The 16658-nt window shown below is 34.5% G+C and overlaps 1 protein-coding gene across 1 annotated transcript; it reads left to right on the top strand.

The window, feature by feature from the left end:
* Window positions 1-5293: 5293 nt before the first annotated feature.
* Window positions 5294-15588, top strand: LOC134228535 (eIF5-mimic protein 2-like). Its single transcript, XM_062710191.1, has 14 exons — window positions 5294-5438; window positions 5764-5831; window positions 7044-7126; window positions 7320-7413; window positions 10550-10656; window positions 10784-10849; window positions 11045-11180; window positions 13079-13188; window positions 13373-13459; window positions 13564-13647; window positions 13840-13905; window positions 14061-14280; window positions 14664-14786; window positions 14978-15588. The coding sequence occupies exons 2-14, from the start codon at window positions 5771-5773 to the stop codon at window positions 14998-15000; spliced, it is 1260 nt and encodes a 419-aa protein (XP_062566175.1). The 5' UTR covers window positions 5294-5438; window positions 5764-5770; the 3' UTR covers window positions 15001-15588.
* Window positions 15589-16658: the final 1070 nt, after the last annotated feature.

Raw genomic sequence — 16658 nt, 5'->3', positions numbered from 1 at the left:
GCAGACATTTTTTGTATTCATATGAAACAGACTTTGTTCAAAAATATTTTACGTGAAAAGAAAAAAAAGAACACTTGCCGTGGCCTTCAACTCGACATTTAGACAATCGTCGACGTATTGTCAATTAACAATACTTGTAGTTAGTATTTACAATCTTAGGTCCATACGATATATCTCGGTTGGCTTGAAATGAAAAATACTACAGAGTCTGGCATTTCTATTTCATATAGATTTAGATATTTTACTTGAAAAGGACGTTATGGTAATCTAACCACCAAGCTTTGTGACAAACGAGATTAATTTTACATTCCTGTTAACCAAGAGGAGTTAGATATACTCTTACCTTTATTACCTTATTGGGTGTTGCTAAAACGCGGAACGGAAAGCGGAACGGAACGGAAAACATAATATATTATTTCAGATAAAATCACTTCAAGTAGACAAATTTTATCAGAAACGATATATATTTTACTTTTTCAATCCTCCATTATTAAATACAAGTTGATTTAGTCATGTTCAGTCTCTTATTCACGAAAATTGTTGACATAGCAGTGACATAGAATCGAATTTGAATGAATGTGTGAATGTTTGAAGGGGGGGGGGGGGGTAAACTGAGCTTATAAGAATTTGTCAAGAAAGAAAGAAGACAATTGTTTTATTCGGGAGGGGGAAAGGAGGTTCCAACTCCCAACATCTTTCAATACTAATTTGTTAATACTAACTTAATGATCAGCTATTTTTAGAAACTCTGCTTTTAGAGATAAGAGGTAAAACTATTTCATATGCATCATATACCAAAAAGAAAAGAGAAAACAAAGAGAAAGATTTAATAGAAAGTATCAAATTATTAGAAGAAAATGTTTGTGAAAGTAATATTGATGAACTATATAGTCTAGTCATCAATATTACTAAAAGATCATTTATTTTAGGTTACATTGAGAATTATACTGATATTCAAAATACTATTATCCTTTGGCTGAAACATTATGTTTACACATCAAGATGTACTAAGAAACCTTTGAATTTATGTGCTGCAATATCACAAGTGAAGTTTTATTATGAAACACACAAATTTATATCTTATAGAAATAGTGAAAAAGAAAAATTTGATGCCCAGTGGAACAGATGGAACCAACTTTTCTACTATACTCTCTCTTTCACTCCTCTCTCTCCTTCTCTCTCTCCTCTCTTTCTCTTGCTTTCCTTTATTCTTCCTTCTACCTCTTTCTATTAAAAAAAAACACATTATGTATTAATTCAATGTGTGATATTGTAAAAAGAGATGTGAATAAAAAAAAAATAAAATACTAACTTGCTATACAGTAATTACAATGATTGTATCAAAATGTGTGTGTGTATCTATATGTGTGTGTGTGTGTGGGGGGGGGGGGGGTGGCAATGTTAAAGGTTATGTCTGGAAATAAGTTGGGGGAGGTAAATATTCAAATATTCGATATCTAGATAAACCATGGTAAGAGAAATAATATGTAAAAAAAAAATCTGGATATTAGAATCGGAAACTTTTCTGTGGTAAATTTAAATATACAGTAGCATCTTTATATTCAATGAAGTTTAAGTTTATTTGTATATGGTACATAGGGGGGGGGGTATGAATGACCCCGTAAAACATTTGAGTTTGTTTTTCCGCTCATCGAAATGGTCTAAGAAGTTACAAGCCCCCCCCCCCCCTTCCCTATTTGTGTCCAAAAATACATAAGATTTAATAAATCATTTTTGTTGGTGTCGCTGTTGGTCCCTAGCTACTAACACCTCCCCCCCCCCCTTCAATATTCCTGGTTTCGCCAATTTTTGCGTAGTCTGAATGTAAAAAATACTATAGTAGTTATTTTTGTCTTGACAGATACATGTATGTACATATTAGTATCAATTTATTCTGCTATTTCAAGACAATGTCTTTTTTTCATGAATGAGCTCTTTTTTTTAAGAAAAGAAAAAAAAGATTCGTTAAATACGATGGATACTCATGATCTGAGTCAAATTGGTACGTATTTTATAGATAATTGTATGTACACGTGCCAGTTCTGAGGGATACAGGATTCATGAAAATATCATAGTTTACGATAAATATTTATTAGATATGACTTTTATATCAAGAATATTGCTTTTTATATCTGATTAACATCGAATCTAGGTTATTTGTTTGACATAAATTTTCCGTTTTCCGTTCCGTTCCGTTTTCCGTTCCGCGTTTTAGCAACACCCCCTTTATTGGGTTCCTAAACTTCACAAAAATCTTTACAAACAGAAATACATTTCAGGGTCAAGCAAATCCTCTACTATACACCAATTTCGTTACTCAAGACAAAAATAGCTACTAAACTGTTGTTCTTGGACTTTTGCGAGAAGCATAGACGTCGGAACCGGCCGCCCCCCCCCCCTTCCACTTTTTTTGCAAAGAAATACATAATATATGCAGTGAAAATTAGATTTTACCTTTTTTTGGTGGTTTAGCCCTCCCCAATGCACACTTTCAATTACCCCCCCCCCCCTTTTAATTTGCTTCCGGTGACTAACGCCACTTCTAGAATGTGCTGTAGCACACTGCATCGGTAGTTTCTTATTTGACTCTTACAAGAAGCACTGAATTTTAATAACAGTTATCATTAACTGTTTAAATGTCACAGTAAACCGTGAACTGTTATTAAAGAATAGTCCTTTTGGCTTATTAAAAGTTGATGTGCTTCTCCCAAAAGTCCAATAAGAAATTTCAGACGCATTATGTGTATTCTATAGAAGTGGTTTTAGTCTAGCTTCTCAAAAATTCAAACAAAATTACTTTGTAAATATAATCATTCTGATAGGCCCCTATGATTCTACACAATTCAATTCGTTTATTTACAAATTTACAATATATAGAGAAAGAGCCAGAGGATTGAAAGAAAAAGACTGAAAAGGAGGAATACCGGGGTAATCAAAAAAAGTTTTAATGCATGTGCGGAAGTTCTGAGAGAAAACACTAAGGACTCTGAACATATATAGTATCAAAAGGATGCGGGACTTCCTCGTTGACAACATTTGTTTAGTCTTCGGAAATTAAACCAGGTTTTCCAACAAACTTTTGGGATTCTTAGATGACCTTTTTTATGTATTCCTATGAGTAAGAATATTTTTTTTTTAAAATCTACATGAGAAACAACACGTAGATTACCTTCAACTTGAAATTTAGATACTAGTATATCGACGATGAATTAGCAATTAACATTACAGACTGTAGGTATAGATACTTTTCATTCATTTGTCGATTTTATACACTAGTATTCCAGTGAACTTGAAATTTTTCATGTTCTAAATTTTGTATTTACTCCCACCTGGTAAATTCCAAATTTAGAACATGACATGACTATCAGCAATGGCGGCCAACTAACAATCAGCTCGTGTGACCTGCGAGATGACTTCTACTTTTCCATCGTCAGTTAGACAATTACCCTTCTTTTTGTAGTACATGTAATATGATGGATATGATGTTTACATCTCCGAACTTATTGGATACTGAAGAGTTTGCTCTAAGTATACGTTCAGTTTTTAATGTAGAGCAGGCTACTCACCAATAAGTTGATTTTACGGGGATTTCAACAACCTCGTTTAAAGTCAGCAATTCTACCTGACCTGATCAATGTGTAGGACTCATGGCAGGCTATAGACAGTAAATGTTCACTCTCTGTTGGCAGCTGACTCCTCATCTGGGAATTCAAGAAGTCCGTGATCTGTGCATGCCTTCTTTACATATTGTTTTTAGACTTTTTGAGGTGGATCACTATTCGTTGTCTTCATCTTTTTCATCTATAAATCCAGGCGCAGATACAGGAATTCTTTTTCAGGGGGTGGGGTCTTTGAAAATATAATAAATCCAAACAAGAAAAATTATTGACAATAAAAAATATTCCCTTTCTCAAACTTTAAAACTTATTTCTTGGGGTTGATGGGTTAGTTCTTTGCTTCCAAAGCAAACCTTTATTTCTATGACTTTTCTTACCAATTTACCACGGGTCCACGTTTTCAAGGGCCGAGTCAAGGGGTTCTCATGTCTTCTTTTTTTTGGGGGGGGGGGGGGGCTTAGTATACACATTTTAGGCTACCAAGAAACTAAATAAACTGCCATCGTTTGACCCTACCGATTACATCAAGTAGAATTTAAAGTAAGAGGATTTTCTTTCAGAATTCTTTTTCTTTCTTTAATGTCATTTGTTCCCCGAAGTGGGATATGTCCTTCGTCACCTTGAAAAGAATTAAAAATCTGTCCTGGAATAAAAAAGAATAATGTACATTTGCATTAAAAATTAAGGTTTGATTGTGTGAAAACTATCATAGAGAATTTCTTTAACTTAATAACATATGTAATTTACATTGACTTGAATGTACATGCCAAGTTTGGGGGAAATCTACCGTTCAGGTATTTTAAGGGACCGTCTCAAAATACAGGTGCATTAACTATAGGATTATATATATGCAGGCACATAGCAACAGGGGGCCCCCAACATTACCTTTACTATTGAAAATGTCCCTTGAAAGGTTGCGTGGTTAACCCCCCCCCCCCTCCCACCCACATCTTACCACAGTATAGTGATATCAAAGAATTGTAGTATTGTATGCAAAAAAAATGGAAGTGAAAGGAAGTTGGCCTTGAAAAAAGAAAAAGTTGCCCACAACCCCCCCCCCCCACACACACACACACACACACACGCGCGCGCGAGAAATAGGATTTTCGAGTTCGGTATATTTACGAAATGCAAAATTCTACCGTCTTGTTTCTAAAAAGGGTCTAAAAAATGCCAATAATTCACGAATTTTCCTGTTTTTATTGTGTATATTTCCTACAAAATATGACAGTTTGTACGAAGAATTTATACCAAAAAAATGATGATGATGACAATAGAAATTATTGAAAAAAATTCTCTAATTCTATGTTTTAAATTTCAAAAGCATTTTATTTTATACTCTTTCTTTTAATGCATTTTATATTATCTCTTCTTTAAGATCTTCATATTTATCATATCAAAAACCTGAGACATGAATGAATATTTATATTTATGTCTCTACGACAACACACTCGTCAATCTACCTATCATTTGAGTACAATTAAGTAATCGTTTTAAAAATCAGTAAAATAAAATTGTAATTCTTTTTTTAACCTGTATTTTTTTAATTCTGTTACATTTTATTAATAAAGTGAAAAAAATGCTTTTAAACAGCAAATACACTTGAATCATTAAGCAACATGATGTGCAAAGTATTGCGCAATGGAAACCCCAGTCTACTGTCCCTTTAATAGATTACGACATTGACATAGATCGACCTATCTAACATAAAACCAAAATCTCGCAAAGTCACATCTGACGGGATTTCGGTGCGAGAGCATTTCTTTTCTATTTTTGGATCCTTCTTTTTCTGAGGCAAACGGGCAAAAAGGAAGCTCTAAGGTTAGAAAATCATGTTATTTTCGAGATGTTTTCATGAAAAGGTTAAATATAATATATAAGAATTTTAAGATATCGGTAATTCCGCGCTTGATCTTCTTTTATTACGTAGAATTTTAGTGAAATAATAATCACGTGTATGACTGACATAAAAAACAATGGCTTCTTCAGGAATGGTGAAATTTTTTCCCTGTTTTGCGTTGTTTCTTTTTAATCTTCTTTCTCCTCGTACCAAGCTCGTTATATTACTTAAAGAATGACTTACTGCATTTAATTATGTTGGACTTTCAAAAATTTACACTGTTAGCAATATTTCAATTATTTACAGATTTTTTATGAGTCAGAAGGTAGAAAAACCCTCTCTATCAGGCCACCGTCTGAAAACGCGAAAAAGGGGTAAGTAAATGGGAGATTTTAAGGAAAAGATAATTTATTCAGTGACAGGAGTGAATTCCATTTCCAGATTTGAATTATCTCATAGGTGCTTGGTTTCAGAATGGTGTATTTTCTATTTTGTGTATTATGTGTTTTTCTAAGTGGATCTGAATACCTTCATTTAAAAAAATATATAAATTCGCTGAAATAAGCGCGTTTTAAAAATATCATATTTTCTGTATATAAAAAGAGTAAAGAAGCGCCAATCGCCATCTTGGATTTCAGGGGGTGCCACGGTTCACACTTGATTTAAATCAATATCTACATATTTCCTACAAGGGTCCGGTGATACAATGAAGCGCATTGAAGTGCTAAAATTTTCCGTTCGAATGGAACGTTTTGAGCTATCTTTAGAACGTTGTTTGTCATAGGATGACACGCCCATTTCTTTGGAAATAGATAAAACGGTGAATTTGTTTATTTGAATACATGTAGAACAGGTTTGCCGTAAATATAATAGCCAATCAAATTGACAGTCTAAATAAACACTGAGTAAACACATGTTCGACCGAAACATGTGTTCTGGTAACTTCAACAGACATGATGAATTCAAAAATATGCAAATATTCGTTGCAATTTGTGTTTTACAGAAGCGAAGAGTCTCTAACTCTCCCTTCTAATCTTTTTAAAGCTCCATTTCAGTGTAACTCATGTTGCTTGTTGCGAAGAGTGGGGTGTCCTAAAACCTTACGACGAATATTTCTTTCTCGTTTCTGAAAATATGGGCGTGTCATAATGGACGTTCAAAACATGACTCAGAACGTTTCATCCAAACGGAAAATTTTACCACTTCAATGCGGTTCATTGTATCTAGCTTTACAAATGATTGAATAACGCCTTTCAAATGTCTGCCAATTTCAATGTGCCATACAAAATGTGCAGTAAACGCAAAACGTCCACTATACGAGGTGCAGAAATCAAAAGCAGCGGAAGTGGCAATTTCGTCTATGTAAAATGTAGAGGCGTCCTGGAATAATGTGAAAAATCTAGAGAGGTCAGAAACCGCACAAATTTGTTCTCTCTAGATTTTCTTTGTAATTCCAGGACGCCTCTACATTTTTCTTTGTTAGAAATCGGCACCTTTGTAACTATATAAAGGTATTTAGATAATTAATTTTTTAATAATAAAAAAGATCATGAGAATATATTGATAATGGATTGTCACATTTGCAGATGAAAAGGAGAAATACGATCCTTCGTCTTTCCGTGATGCAATTATACAAGGACTGACTGAAACAGGGAATGATTTAGATCAGGTAACTATGCGTTAGAAAATAATTCTGAGTTTTAAAAAATCTTCGTCAGGATTTGTTAAAATCATTTAGATAAAAGATAAAGGTGATGTTTAAACCCATTTTTAGCATCATTTAAGATTAGTAGGTAGTAAAATAAAGTTTGAATTTCTTTTGGTGTGATATATACTGCTATACAGTTAAATTTCTCTTGCAGGTCGCAAAATTTCTGGATTTACAGGGGGGAAAGCTCGACTTCCGTCGATACGCAGATGTTTTATTTGACATCTTATTTGCTGGAGGACAGCTAGGTGATTATTTATAAGAAAGTTGGGCTGGGTGATATTTGTTATCTTACTCTAGCAGTGTTTTCCCTTTATTTTAAAGTAAAAAGTTAAAGATTGATTGTTACAGGCTAAGGGTTGATGTTAATGAACAGAACTATGTTAACCTTACAACAAATTTTGATTTCTAGGCGGCATTTTTATCAATCGAAGCGGTCAATTTGGCCGTTAGCCGATTCTTAGGGAAAACACTGTCTAGTAGACAGGATAATTCTACTGAGCTTTTCTGCTCAAGATTTTTAATATTTGACATGGAGCAAAATTACCTATATTAATTTACTAGCATCTTTCTGTTTAAAGATTCAGTTGATCAAAGTATATAAAAAAAATGGTCATTCTAAAGATCATAAGGCTATGATTGGTTATCTCACAAGTAAAGTATCTTCATGAAGTGTGCATGTAGGTATATAAGAGCTAATTAATGATAAAGAATGGGATAAGTGAAGGGGTTTACAACTTGTTTGTTATTTGTTAATTAAAGATGAATGTTTGCTGTTTATCTTTAACCTTGGATAATGTTTTTGGTGGATAATTGAATGTTTGAAACACTACTATTACTAAAACATAAATTTAAAAAGAAAACAAAACAACACTATACAGAAGTTGAAGTGTTTGATACTTGCAGGTAGAGGATATATCAATAATTTAATCCAAAAGTATGAGAAAAAATCCACACAAGTATTTAAATAGTAAAAAAAATAACAGAACACCGATTAAAACTCGACCGGTTTCAATTGTATCATTAGGAGTTTTGACATATTGCTATAAATACAAACATTTCAAAGTATATTGTGCCGTCATGTAACGTGAAATAAGTGTCGCGCCTTAGTACAGTTCATTATGACGTCATTATGTTACGTTATTAGGGCCCCGCTTGGCGGGCGCCCTATAGTGATCAGTCTGTCCGTCCGTCCGTCCGAGATCTCTTGTTTGGAGCATATCTTCACTCTCCTTGCCCCAATCTGGCTCATACTTCACCCACAGGGTGCCTTTGGGTAACCGGTGTGCAGTGACCTTGAACCATGTTTCTTGGTCAAAGGTCAAGGTCATAGCAGACTCTAATGAGAAATCCTTGTCCGGAGCATATCTACTCTCTCCTTGCCCCAATCTGGCTCATACTTCACCCACAGGGTGCCTTTGGGTAACGGGTGTGCAGTGACCTTGAACCATATTTCTAGGTCAAAGGTCAAGGTCATAGCAGACATGAAAAATTCTTGTCCGGAGCATATCTTTTCTCTCCTTGCCCCAATCTGGGTCATACTTCACCCACAGGGTGCCTTTGGGTAATCGGGGTGCAGTGACCTTGAAGCATGTTTCTAGGTCAAAGGTCAAGGTCATAGCAGACTTATTTGAAAAATCCTTGTCCGGAGCTTATCTTCTCTCTCCTTGCCCCAATCTGGCTCATACTTCACCCACAGGGTGCCTTTGGGTAACCGGTGTGCAGTGACCTTGAACCATATTTCTAGGTCAAAGGTCAAGGTCATAGCAGACATGAAAAATCCTTGTCTGGAGCATATCTTTTCTCTCCTTGCCCCAATCTGGCTCATACTTCATCCACAGGGTGCCTTTGGGTAATCGGTGTGCAGTGACCTTGAAGCATGTTTCTAGGTCAAAGGTCAAGGTCATAGCAGACTTATATGAAAAATCCTTATCTGGACCATATCTTCTCTCTCCTTGCCCCAATCTGGCTCATACTTCACCCACAGGGTGCCTTTGGGTAACCGATGTGCAGTGACCTTGAAGCATGTTTTTAGATCAAAGGTCAAGGTCATAGCAGACTTATATGAAAAATCCTTGTCCGGAGCATATCTTTTCTCTCCTTTCCCCAATCTGGCTTATACTTCACCCACAGAGTGCCTTTGGATAACCGGTGTGCAGTGACCTTGAAGCATGTTTCTAGGTCAAAGGTCAAGGTTATAGCAGACATATGAAAAATCCTTGTCTGGAGCATATCTTTTCTCTCCTTGCCCCAATCTAGCTCATACTTCACCCACAGAGTGCCTTTGGGTAACCGGTGTGCATCGACCTTGTACCATGTTTCTAGGTCAAAGGTCAAGGTCATAGTAGAATTATATGAAAAAACCTTGTCTGAAGCATATCGTCTCTCTTCTTGCCCTGTCTGGCTCATACTTCACTCACAGAGTGCCACTGGTCAATGGATGTGCAGTGACTTTTATTGGTCTAAGAGTCTAGGTCATGGTCAGAATCAGCCTGTCTGTTTAAAATCTTTGTTTGGTGCCTAATATTTTTCCCTTAATTCCAGTAAATTTATATAACTGATGATACAAGATAACTTCGATATATATATACCTGTAAATTTGCAATATCCGTGAAGTCCTACTAAATTACTTTCACTGTAAAGTAGTACACAAATGTTCCTCTTCAAAATAAACCCTTCTAAACTACCTTACATTTTCATGTTCATTGTTGGAAGCGGGGCCCTTTGAGATGGCCACCATCTCAATGATATCTAGTTACGTTAACAATTAGATAAATAATGTGGGAAAATTGTAAATTGTCTATCTGTGGTTGAAACAATGAAATAAAATGTTTTTTCTTGGTCTCACATTCTTTTTCGGAAGTCTTGTTGTAGAACTTGTATATAAGAAACACTGTAAAGTTAGGAAAAATGTTTTCAGCACATGTTCTGATGTGTCCGCTCACGGCAGTGCACTGGTACTTCTGAGCGGACACAAGTGGTGATAACAATAATGAAAATTCAGCTAAACTTGACAGAGGGTGAATCAATTCATATCGACGATCAAGAATATACCTACAATGAAAGTATTCATCTTATTCTAAACAAATGTGAATCGTTAGTAATATCACAAAGTGTAGATCTAACTGGAAGCACGATATCTTCCATTGATCCCATAATTGTTGCAAGAACATAACATTATGATGTCATAATGAACTGTACTAAAGCGCGACACTTATTTGACGTTACATGACGTCACAATGTACTTTGAAATGTTTGTATCTATAGCAATATGTCAAAACTCCTGATGATACAATTGAAACCAGTAGAGTTTTAAACAGCGTTCAGTTATATTTTACTCAATAATTTAATATACTCAACTTATTTTACTGATTGACTTTTAAGCCCCTGGTGGATCAATTGTTGAAGATCCCACTGATACTGAAAAACTATATAGAACAGAGGTCTGTGTGTTCAAGACTGATGATAGCAAGTTGAAAGACTTTTATGAGGTAATTGTATATTGCTTAAACATCCCATAAAATTTTATGCCATTGAGTGCACCATTGTGTCATAAAATCAAGAACATTTACTATTTTTTTATGTAAGACTTATTGACAGCCTGATTTACTTGTGTAGGTATTTAACAAACTTCTGAGGAGATACAAGTACCTGGAGAGATCCTTTGAGGATGCACTGAAAAAGGTAAAAATTATCACTGATTTGATTGTAAAGTTTATATAAAAGAACATAGTAATGGAAATACAAGAAAGAAAAAAAAATTATTCATCATGTGTCGGAATGCACTTAGCCTGCTATGATTTTGATCAAAGTTGTTTTGACATAATTCAACTTTATTAAATTCAAATTTAACATGGGAAGCTTATTTTCTGTTTTCAGATCTTGTATTTTATGAAAGGATTCAATGATGATGAAAAACGTAAACTTGCCATCATCACAGGGATATTTTTGGCGAACTCTTTTTGTTCTGCCAAAGTTCTCTCCAGCTTGTTTGAAGAACATCTGGTTAAAGATGGTAAGATGTTTTACTTTTTTTCATTATGAAGTACAAGAATGATAAGAAAGATAACCCTGATAAATTGTTGCATTATATTACCGTATAAGTAGAAATTTTAGCAAGACGCAAATTTAGCGATTTGTCCTTAGTCCATTTTAGTGCGATGAAATTTTAGCGATTATGAAAAGCTCACTTAAGGCCATAATATATAAATTGCTAGATTCTCATCCAAATTTTTTTAAAAATCGAGGCGGGCGGGCAGCTTTTATTTTATATTTTTTATTTTCTCAATTTTGCAGATTTTTTATTGACCTGGTCAATCGGTGTAATTTTATCTACAATACCCGAACAGAATTTATAGTAAAGGTTCAATTATCTCTTACTTCACATTATCACCAATCTTTTTCAACCAATGACTCTTGTTTAAAATATATACACATGTATTACTGCAATTACCATCTTTTCAGCTGTCAAAATCATGTCGACTTTCATGGGATTTAAAACAAAAGTAGAATGGTAGATGAATACCGATCCCAATCAGAATTAAGACGAAGAAAAACAGAAATAAAAAAAATCGAGTGGGGGGTATAAAATCGGGGCGGCGGGGATGAGAATCTAGGAATATTTTTATTATTGCCTAAGAAGCTATTACAAATAAAGCGCAACTAATTTTTAGCAGTATTCAATTTTAGCGATCTTGGCACCCTCACTAATAATGCCAAAAATAAATCCTCGCTAAAAATTCTGCTTATACGGTATTATTAGCATTGTACAAACTCCATGCTGAGTACATCAGTAAAATAAAGTCTTGAGATTCGGGATTGCGTTGCAATTACAAATTCATTTGAATTAGCAGAGAACATTCTCCTTCAAGGTAATCTGTATGTCATGAAATTTTTAATTAGTTTTTGAGGATTTAAGATGTTACATTCAAGAAGTTAATGCTAAGATTTTAATATGTGCATGTTAAGATGTTGACATTTTTAGCTCACCTGAGCCGAAGGCTCAAGTGAGCTTTTATGATCACATTTTGTCCATCGTCCGTCGGTCTGTGTGTCTGTAAACTTTTCACATTTTCGACTTCTTCTCAAGAACCACTGGGCCAATTTTGACCAAACTTGGTACAAAGCATCCTTGGGTGAAGGGAAATTTAAATTGTGAAAAAAGGGCCAAGTCCCATCACAAGGGGAGATAATCAAGAAAAGACAAAAATAGGGTTGGGTCATTAAAAAATCTTCTTCTCAAGAACCACTGGGCCAGAAAAGCTGAAACTTATGTGGAAGCATCCTGGGGTAGTGTAGATTCTAAATTGTTCAAATCATGACCCCCGGGGGTAGGGCGGGGCCACAATGGGAAATGAAAGTTTTACATAGAAATATATATGAAAAAATCTTTAAAAATCTTCATCTCAAGAACCACTGGGCTAGAAAAGCTGAAACTTATATGGAAGCATCCTGGGGTAGCGTAAATTCTAAATTGATCAAGTCATGACCCCCGGGGGTAGGGCGGGACCACAATGGGTAATCAAAGTTTTACATAGAAATATATGGGAAAAATCCTTGAAAATCTTCTGCTCGAGAACCACTGGGTCAGAAAAGCTGAAACTTATGTGGAAGCATCCTGGGGTAGTGTAAATTCTAAATTATAAAAATCATGACCCCTGGGGGTAGGGCGGAGCCACAATGGGGAATCAAATTTTTTCAATGGGGAATCAAAGCATGCTATGGTAGTGTAGATTTCAAATTGTTTTAATTATGATCAGTGGGGTAGGGTGGGGTCACAATATGTTTTAGAAGGGGGAAGTCTGATAAAGAGCAGAATGGTCAAAGCTTCTCAGGTGAGCGATGTGGCCCATGGGCCTCTTGTTTGTGTCTTCAGTGGATCATAAATATTTTGTGACTATGGTTTATCTACAGGAATATCACTGGATTTTGCGGTCATGATGTTCAAAACCTGGCTTGCAGAGAAGGACATAAACAGCATAACTACAGCTTTTAAGAAAGCTCAGCTAGAGAACAAGCTACTGGTGTGTGCTAAAACTGTAACAAAAATAATTCAATGTTGTTTCAGGAATATCTTATCTTGAATTAAATTACGATTAGTAAACTGTAAAAAAAAAAATATTGAAAATGCACCAAAAAATTTATGTAAAAGTTTTAGCAAACAATTTTCATGATTACCAAGGTATTAAGATAACTATCTTTGTACAGGAACTATTTCCTACCAATAAGAGAGATCAGGACACCTTTGTGGCTCATTTCAAGAAAGTTGGGTTGGCTCCCATTGCAGATTTTCAGGTAAGACTTAGCTACTTTTAAGTCAGTAATTTTTTTAAAAGTTTTTGTACTTGAAATATCATATTGAAGAGTTTATCTTAAAATATTTTTGCTTTACTGAACAGGAAGCACAAAGAAATTTTCAAGATAAGGTTGAACTGAAGAAGCATTTAAGCGAAATGATCAAGGATGATGAGCCACCAAAAGAGGTAATAGGCAGGAATTTCTTATAAAATTCAGTAAATATAGAGTAACGTTGGTTGGGGGTGTAGATTCAGTTACATCATGTTTCATTAATTTACTTCAAGTTACATTTAATTCAAATTTACTAAAGATAATATTTAAGAGAACATTAGGTATAAGAATTTCCTTACTGATTGTCATGCAATATTTCATTTTAGATGGTCACCTTTGTGACTGAACACATGCAGAAACATAATCTCAAAGAACAAGAAGTGACCATATTGGTAAGTGCTCCTTAGCAATTATTCTTTTAAATATATTTAATTCTGCAGATTTACATGAAAGTTATGTTGTTTATATAATCCCATAAGCATGTATTTCATCAGTGTGGTTTATTTATTCCATATGTTTGTATATCTGGAAATTGCATTGTTGACAGGTTTGGAGCACCATTATGGCCTCAGTGGAATGGAACAAGAAAGATGAGTTGGTTGCAGAACAAGCCATAAAGCATCTGAAGACGTACTGTCCACTTCTAGCAGCCGTGGCTAAATCTGGCAAGGCTGAACTCTCCCTACTGGTCAAAATACAGGAGTATTGCTATGACAACATGAACTTCATGAAGTCGTTTCAGAAGATTGTCTTCATGTTGTACAAAAGTAAGACTTCAAAAAAAAAATCTGTTGAATATTAGAACAGGTATATCGATAAAGAGATAAAGTCTTTTTGAGTATTATACAGACCTTTAATCTTAAGAACTTATGTACTTAAAGTCATGAACTTGCTTGAACATCCAACAATCATTAAAAGTGATATTCATTTCACAAAACATCTTACAGAAAATATCATGATGAAAAAAATCTTAAGACAGGTCGTTGCCAGGAGCAAATTTCAAACTTATTGCTTAATTTGAAATTTTAATGATGCAGTGCAAAATATAACAAATTTGATCGTAAGACAGAACCTAGGCAGAAAGCTTTGTGAAATGATTAGACATATACTAGTTCTCCATATCTGACATAATGTCTCGGTATATAAACAGCTGAAGTACTCAGAGAAGAAGTAATATTAAAATGGTATAAGGATGGACACTCCGCCAAAGGAAAGAGTGTGTTTTTGGAGCAAATGAAGAAATTTGTGGAATGGCTGGAAAATGCCTCTGAAGGTAATTGAATAAGATAAATTATTTTCATACTAAGCTTATTGCATATTCATAAATTTTTGAGTTAAGGAATGTTCTCAATAATCATCTAATAATATTCAGACACATGACTTCCCATTGCAAAACTAAAGACAATATTCAAACATTGTACACCACTTCTAGCATAACGTAAATGTCTTGTATTTTTCTTCCAGAATCTGAAGAAGATGAAGATTAAATCCTCATAACTATATCAGGGAGACAGTATTTTGCTCTGCCTTGCATCTGTCTATGCAGGCTCCCCCCTTTTTTCACCAGAAAGACAGGTGCTTTTTTTCATTTCTAATTTTTGTAAAATTAAAATGTGTGTTATTGGTACCATTGTACCATCCATGATTTGACCAGCAGCATGAAAAAATCAATGAAGAACAAAAGTTTCAAATAGCAAAGTTACTTGATTAGATGGTTGTACAAGCATTGTGTATAGAAGATAACTACACAATGGTTTTTTTTTTCATGTATAGTTTGTAAATTATATTTAAAGTGGATTCAAGTACTGATTTGATGATTTAAGTCTAGCTTTTATATATATTTTTTTTCAACTTGATACCTTAGGAGAATATCATCATTATTTGTCATGTTTCATAGTTGTAACATTTGTACAGGTATCTCGGTATGTTTTTGTGCTACTATAGCAATAAACAGTGATGTAATCAATAAAACAAACACTTTTTTAAATGAATTGACTTTTGGATGCTTTTGAAGCAAATCAAATGATGTATTCTGTTTGTATTATGATGTATTCATAAATAAAAGTCTTTTTGTATATGATTTTTTGTTATTTTTACAAAAAGTAAAGTTTCATTTTATCCTGGAGAAAAACATTGTCGCAAACTACGATCCTCTCCCATTCTGGCCGTGGTTGAATGAGAAGAATATTTCGTAGCTCATTAAAATATTGACCAATGCGAGTAAAGCATAGTAGGATGTACTATGTATGTTGTATGAATAATTTTAATGTGACCTTTCAATACCCAATTGCAGTGTACAAAATATTTCATACTGCTGAAAAAACTTCGGCCACAGTTCGTTTGTGTGCGGAGATGCAGAGGACAATGGGTAGTATGTACTGCTGACTGATGTCAATTGTTGATTTCAATTGCGATGGAAGCGAAAATTGTCATAGACTGAATATGACGTCACAAGAGAGGTGTATATTCAAGACACAGGCACTTGTTTCTGTAATAAATTTTTGACCCAATTTATAATAATGACACGTGTTGTTTGTTTGAGTAAGAGAGTGAAGCTTGACAGTTTGGTTCGAGAGTCGACAAAACGCATTTTGCCAGAGATCTCTGTCAATAAATGTTTTGTTATACCTTTCATTTAATTATATTTTTTTTAGATGCATGTATTTTGTACTGTCTTCCGTGATGTAACATCAGGTGCGTCACTGCTGAACACCAACGAATGAAAAATGATATTTAGCTCTGCCCACTCTGTGACGTAAGCGGTCCAACATCTCACTCAGAGGTCAAGCATCGATTTTTTTTATGCCCGCTCGGTAAAACATTAGAAATGTTCGACTTTTTAAAGTATAGATTTGTATAGGAACAATTTTTTCAAGGTACAACAAACTTGTTTACTGATTTATATACGACAATGGTTTTGAGATTATACTGGTATTCAGTGGATATAAATATATCCGAGGGAACTTGAAATAAGAAAACATAAAGCCTGCCACATCTGTTTCTTATTTGGGTGTTTACCTAACTTATGTCCAACACGATGACTTCAGCTTTTCCAATTTGAAATTTTCTTATTTACGTGGCAGTATCCTGCTATCACTGCATTTGTTATTTACAACTCCCAACATACAGTATTCCATACTCGAAA

This window comes from Saccostrea cucullata, unplaced genomic scaffold, assembly GCF_032062105.1.
Source record: "Saccostrea cucullata isolate Sc308-1 unplaced genomic scaffold, CSIRO_AGI_Scuc_v1 ctg146, whole genome shotgun sequence".
Taxonomy (NCBI): Eukaryota; Metazoa; Mollusca; class Bivalvia; order Ostreida; family Ostreidae; genus Saccostrea; species Saccostrea cuccullata.
Note: the sequence above shows the minus strand (reverse complement) of the source record. Positions and strands in the feature narration are given on the sequence as shown.